Source organism: Adiantum capillus-veneris, chromosome 10 (assembly GCF_014529385.1).
Source record: "Adiantum capillus-veneris isolate H3 chromosome 10, ASM1452938v2, whole genome shotgun sequence".
In the NCBI taxonomy this organism is placed as follows: Eukaryota; Viridiplantae; Streptophyta; class Polypodiopsida; order Polypodiales; family Pteridaceae; genus Adiantum; species Adiantum capillus-veneris.
In genome coordinates, this window is record NC_140940.1 from 65,317,606 (window position 1) to 65,324,520 (window position 6,915).

Consider the following 6,915-nt stretch of genomic DNA (forward strand, 5'->3'; position numbering starts at 1 on the left):
TTAATTCTTAGGCATTGTCTGCATATCAATCACGGTAATTACTAATATTCACACTATTTGTAATTTCTCCTTGTTTAATCACACTTACTTATGGTGAAGATTTGCTAGCAAAGGCTTCATCTTCAGAAGCACCCTCGTTGTTTACTCCTTCAAGAGTTGAAAGAGTCGTTCTAAAAGCAAAAAGATACATGTCAAACATAACGTTTGCATCCAATGGACAAGATGATCAAACTAATTACTAATTAGACATCAATTTTTTTAAAAATACTATCGAGTAGTATAAGATTCAGTCACACGGATGGTCAATCAAGCTGTTTTCGAAGAGTCATTGGATGCAAGTGTTAAGAGAGGGCTCATCAAGTTCATCCCCAAACAGATCTGCTACTCTCACATTGGCGTCCCATTATGGTGATGTCAGGAGCATACAAAATTATTGCCAAGGCGATAGTTCTCATACTTGCCCCCCTCTTGAGTCAGATCATCTCTCCCCATCAGCAAGGTTCATGAAAGGGAGTAACTTTAAGTAACTTTAAGGTCACACACATACAAAAAAGGATACTACTTAAACCACTAGGAAAATGTGGCCATCATAGCCATCTAGTGATTGTAAGCAGATCAATAAAGATGATGAGGAGCCAATAAATGGACATGCCCCAAAACTAAGAGAATGTTTGAACAAATCCACCATATCTTTTTCATTACTTGAATACTTGATGAGGTAAACATTTCATACATAGTGTTGCAATCTTTCAACATCAATTTGATCAAAAATCATGGGAAATTGAATTTAGAAGATTTGATTTTCCTAGATTGGCTCGTGCAATTTGAGTGTAATCTATGCCTGGATTGTTTAGTTCATCCATTGTGTACTAGCTATTATTTGCAATTACAATTGAGCATCTAGCTTATGCATAGGATTAAGTAGAAGACCTTCTATTGACACTGGTTCAAAAACTCGTTCCCTCTTGCTCATGAGATGACCATCCTCCCAGTATATACCAATCAAAGACTAGGAAGGGTATCCTCTGGTTTTAAAGGTCTCTTTGCACAAAAGGCTGGTATCTCTCAAGAACCCAACTACTTGCCGTTGCAAAAACTTTTACCTTCGAGAAATGCACCCTCGTAGTTTGTAGACTTGTATCATTGCCAAAGTTCAGGGTTTTCTATTTAAAATTAGGTATCCCAAAAATGGACAAGAACTTGATACCGCTAGTCGAAAAGAATACTGTTGTTTTTCTATAGTATTTGATCATCGCAAAACTTCTTAAATGGTAGCATAGAAAGGTGTACAGAATTCACACTAAGAGGCCATAGTACCTTGAGAGACCTTCAAAATGCTCTAGGCTCCAACATAGGTTCTGCAAAGATTCTTGTTGCTTAACTATATAGCAAGTTAAGTTATGCTACAACATAAATACCTAACAATTGCAAGGAAAACAGACACCTACATCTTCAATAACATCGACACTGACATGCGAACTTTCTTAAAGCAAAACTGACAGCTTTACATAATCATGAAACCAAGGAGTCAAAAAGAGCATAATCAAAGGGCTTGATTCCTCTAGCCAAGCTAACCTCAACACCTGCTAGCCGCTACAGCAAGGTGGAACATTAAGTACTTGTATAGATCTTTCAACTCTGGTGACATAGATTTTTGTCTCACAGGCATTTAAGTTAGCAGCTTGCGACGACTGCCATCATTACTACACCATATACATAGATGAATGCAGGAAAAGCACAAATTCAGTAAGACATAAACTCATTTTAGTCATCCACAAGACAATGTAATCATCGAAATGATCATGCATGACATCGATTGAGTAAATGCTATAGCATACCCGGTAATAGTCCAAACATTTCCATACCATAAGCCACCACTAAATCAAAGAATTTCCTATTTTTAACTGGTACTTACGTAGTCCTGCCTTTGTCCACTCACATAGAGAATGTAGCAAGGTAGCCCTCCTCAGCCCTCCTATTTTCTGAAATGCCTTTAGCCCACCATAAAATGTGTAATTGAATCCTAGAGTGAAAAAATCTCTATGGAGGCCAGCTAGCACCTCATACTAAAGATTGTAAGGCTCAAGCAGGTGTATGAGGAAACACCTTCAAGCCCCACTCTACATCCTCACAATGCTTCACATAAGGCAAAATCTTCGACGTATCGTCGCCCTTGTTACCATCACAATTATAGTAAGGAGGGGCATGGAAGCAAGGATCCATGGAAACTAATTGCGAGCATGCAGAAGAAGGGGCTTCTCCATTCTCTGCAGCCGTAAGAATCCAAGGCTTAATGCCAGCCAAGCCCTGTGCTACATAGCCAAATGTCGACATAGGGCTCGTGATTAGCTTGTTGCTGAAAGAGAGCAAACACATCTCCGCCCATGCTTTCAAATTGTGCCCATGTGCTTGCGTATTTTGGTGCCCTTCATGGCTTGGCTGATGCACACTCACTACTTCCCCTGTCTCAGTAGGGTGGTCGGCATACAATTTCTTAAGTTGCTCTGAATAATCCGGTAGCAACGATGTGACCAATAAAGCCGTTGCATTTCTCGGTGAGAGGGGGGTTTCTCTGCCTTCTACTTCTGCGATTTTGGGCAGCAAGTTGTTCTCCTCTGCACACCTCAAGGTCTGTTGGGCTAAATGCGGATGCACAACCGGCGGGAAGACAAAAGAGCGAATCTGCACACCTACAATTTGTGACGCTTTGCTAAGATAAGCGTCGTAATACCGCATGATCCAGCTCCACACAGAGTTTGAGGGGAGGAACAAGTATCTGCTAATGTGGTGAAAAATGGCATCAGTGTCCGGAAAGAGACGGTTGAGCTCTTGGCGAAACTCAGGGATGTAAAGGTAGAGCGACGGGACAAAGTACAAGTTGCTACCCAGGAAAAGCCATGGGATCTGATGCAGAGAAGCTTGCTCTTTGTCGCAGAAAAAGAGCTTATCAAAGAAGTCATAGTCATGTGCGAGATGAATGTAAGAGAAAAGAGAGGATGGTTGAGAAGCTGAAGAGGAATGAAATAAACTCTTTCGGTCCTCTTCGGGTGGGTCACGGACGGATGGTAGTAGGGTGCCTTGCTGAAGATGAAGCCCAAATTTATAAGGAGACGACTGGTTAAGAGTGAGTGTCAAAAGAGGAGTAAAATCATGAGGAAGGAGCCATGAAACCTCTCCTGGAAAAGGTTCACAGACGAGCTCGCCTAAAGCGGACCTTCCATCAAGAACAAGCACTCTGCGTGTCAAGAGAGCATACACAAATGCGGCAGCTATGGAGACTAACCTGTTGCCCAAGCCACTATGTGCTAACCATACAATGTACCTGCATTCCCCATCTACTTCATGCCTGCCTTCTGTGTTGAATGCAAGCTCAAGATTGGCCATGCTTCTGTTGAAGCTTTTTGTGCCTGGGCCACATCTTTGATGCAGAGCTTCGTAGTCTCTTAGCTTAGTTATAAGATCTGGCGATGGTGTGTATGGGGATCTCACACGCAAGCGATGTATCAAACCCCTGCTTTGACACTGCGTCGTAGCTGATTCTTTGGCTAGCAGACCTCCCAAGGTGAAGTCATCATTTTCGGCATCTCCAAATTGATGCTGTGCTGCATTGTGCAAATTCAAATTACACAATGATATGAACACACACAACGCGCACACACACACACACTTACACATACACAGACATGTGCACACACAAGCAACGTGCACGTGCACGCTCTGACAATCTGTTTCAGCATTCATGCCAGAGTGATCACTAAGCTGCTAATGCTCCACACAGAGCACCTGCAAATTTCAAGATACATTATGCTCTAGCTTGGTGATCACACGCAAAGAATTTCCACACCTGTTCAATCACAACAGTGCATTGTGATCTGTGCTTTTGCTTTGAGATCGAGCGTTGAAGTGCACATTTATGGGTAAAAACTCTTGTACTGCATCAAATCAAATGCATTGATTCAGCTATGGAGGTAATCTGTGTTGTAATACAGGGGAGTGGGGACATACCGTAAGATGTGGAGTCATGGAGAGATTTGAGCTGCAACGTTGAAGAGGACAGCAGTGACGGCAAGAAGAAGAAGGTGCCCAGAACCACGAAAACGAGGAGCAAACAGAGGCGAACTGAGGGTTTACCAAAGGAGCGCAAATGCAGCGACTGCTGATGATGGAGATGGTGAAGAAGGTGATGGTGATGATGATGAAGGAGATGACAAGACAGGGAATGAAGATCTTCTTTGCTCTTGATCTCTGTGGGGGCGGCTTCTGGGTCTCCTTCTTGAAGGGGGAAAGTGGAGGAGGGGAGCAGGGCCTCTGCTTGAGCTAGCTGTTGCGCATTCTTTCTGGTTCTGGTCATGGAGGGATCCATGGTTGAGTGTTTGAAAGTCAGTTTCTGCAAGCATGATCGACGTTGAGGTCCCCTGCTTGCGTCGCCATTTCAGGCCAAAATTCTGTTTCCTTTCTAGTTCACCAGCCCCAATTTTAGGGTGACCAGTACACACCGCCATCTCAGTATAGATGCCTGTCCAAAATATTGCGGCGCGCCTTTGTTACTGGTGGTATTAGAGCCTGGTCGTATGGCCACAGCATTATTTGCCACGAGAGAGAGAGAGAGAGAGAGAGAGAGAGAGAGAGAGAGGCTGGGTGTTTTGCGCGGATCTCAAGGAGGACGAGCGGCTGAAAAAAAGTTAGTGGGATCGACGCGCTGGGTGTTTTGCGCGAAGGACGAGCGATTGAAAAAATGTCAATATGTTGACGTGCCATCACGCTTAAGACTCGAACCTAAGACGTCACGTTTGGCAACCCAACGCTCTGTCCAGCTTTTCTACCAATCCACTTCATTTCCTCATAAAGTAAATGTGGCAAGGAGAAAAGGAAACACAGACAAAAAAAAGTAAACATGGACAAATCGGACGGTGTCCAAGTTTCCAAAAAATACGCCCCAATTCCCCGTTGTTGATCCCATCGCTTGCACTTCATTTACTACCCCGTGTCAGTAGCCAGTAGGTCACTTAGAGAGAGAAGATGCTCAAATTGTCGAGTTCAATCACCTCAAAAGGTGGTTTTCTACTCTTGTAAACATCAAGATTTGATATCATGACCTCCAAAGCAGTGAGATTTGCTTAACCACACGACAATTGTCGTACTTGTGCAAAATCCCCTCTTTCTCATTCCTCCCTTAGTTGACCAATTTAAATTAATAATCGTTTCTAGCCTTACTCGGATGACTGGGCTAGATTGCAGCTCTGTGGGATGATGCGACCAGGCTCTTACACACAACTATAGGAGATTATAGAATGCAATGAACTATCATTATGACTTTTCTTTCTGATTGGCCCTCAGCAATATAGACAAGGCAATGCCATATTTGGGAGAGCCTAGACTCTCGTCCAAAAGAACATTTCATTTGGCCTTGACGTGGATGCAAGCAAGGATTTGACGAGCTGCGCGATACGGCTGTGTGCAAGAGCAAGCACTACCCATTGTTGACGTGCCTGCTCATCGAGATAGTGGGCGTAGACTGCAGTGTGTAATCTGTCTTAACAATTGCATTCTGTCCATGCGAAAAGCTTCCATTAGGCGTTAAGTTGGTGGTCCGTTGCGTCGGCCAAGCAAAGCTTGAGTTCAACTCGTGGTGGACACCCATAGATATAGAGAATTTGAGAGAAAAGTGTTTTTGCCTCACAAAATCACCCCCACTCACCAAGAAACGACCCTAGAGATCGAGTTATTCACTCATCTCTTGGATGTCAAAATCTCATCAGATCTGTAGTGTGATCCTTCTCTTACATAGTTTGAGATGTGCATGGGTGGGGCTACCTTGGGTGCCACATGAGAATATATATTGAGTGCTAGTACTGACAACAATTCCAACTCTTTCCGGCTTCTCAGATGTGGTACTACTCCACTTTCAAGAAACTCCCTTGATGCTCAAGTTGTGAGTGGAAAACGCTAGGTGCGAACCTGAACATTGGTGGGATCCTAGCAGTGTTCGGGAAAAATCATTTTCCCAAACATACAAAATGCCTTTCCTTGAATTTGCCTGGAGGAAAATTTAGAAAATTAGGTTACTTTTTTAGGTTTTTATACTATTTTTCTTTATTTTGGGGCGGAATTTCTCCTTTTCCCCTTGCTTTCAACCGGCATTTTGGAAATTGAAAACGGCAGGATATTAAGCTGAGACACATTTTTCCCGAGCACTGGATCCTAGTAATGATGCATGCAACTATGCCATGTTGGTAACACTAGCTATGGTGGACAAGACATTGTACCATTCATGATAGAGACATAAGTAAAGTAATTAATAACATTAATTACACACCAATTACCCAATGCAATGGAAACATAAATTAGGCATGATCACTTTATTATTGAGTTATTAGAAGTGTATACACAAGCTTAATGTATAGTCTTGAATTAAGTATTTTTGCACACACAATGGGTGACATTACAAGCAATCCAACTAAAATTACAAGCAATACATGGATTGTTGACACATCACAATCTTAGGTGGAGAGGTGTTCCACAACAAATGCAGCAAAAGCTTGCATCACGACAAACCCTCGTATGTGGGTTTTGTTGCACAATGTAGCACTCACACACATTGCCTCCTCTCAAAACACATAAAGGGTGAGGTACACAAAGTCTTCCCTTGCACAAGAGAATCCAAAAATCAAGCGTGTTTTTTTTAGGAAGCCTTATTTAGAGTGCAACTGGCAAGAATATCCTTGTCAAAAGGACTTTGAAATTATACTCTCTAATGCTGCCTCTTATAGGAAGATAAATGTTGTCTATATAATTGTTGCGGCTTCATCGGCCTACCCCTTTGCCTTAGGAGCGAGGAGGCTCGAAGGAGGAGGTGTGGGCGGTGATGGAACCTCCCCTATGGAGTGCCTTGACGTATATAGGAGATGCGTGTTG

The 6,915-nt window shown here is 42.9% G+C and overlaps 1 protein-coding gene across 1 annotated transcript; it reads right to left on the minus strand.

The window, feature by feature from the left end:
- Positions 1 to 1,742: 1,742 nt before the first annotated feature.
- LOC147448971 (putative fucosyltransferase 7) lies at positions 1,743 to 4,512 on the minus strand. Its single transcript, XM_086521358.1, has 2 exons — positions 4,006 to 4,512; positions 1,743 to 3,602 (listed from the first exon to the last, which is right to left on the minus strand). The coding sequence occupies exons 1-2, from the start codon at positions 4,361 to 4,363 to the stop codon at positions 2,083 to 2,085; spliced, it is 1,878 nt and encodes a 625-aa protein (XP_086377484.1). The 5' UTR covers positions 4,364 to 4,512; the 3' UTR covers positions 1,743 to 2,082.
- Between the last annotated feature and the right edge of the window lie 2,403 nt (positions 4,513 to 6,915).

Coding starts and splice junctions, on each gene's coding strand:
- LOC147448971 (XM_086521358.1), bottom strand. CDS start 4,363: ATGGATCCCTCCATGACCAGAACCAGAAAGAATGCGCAACAGCTAGCT. Junction 3,603..4,005: donor CCATGACTCCACATCTTACG/GTATGTCCCCAC, acceptor TGCACAATGCAG/CACAGCATCAATTTGGAGAT.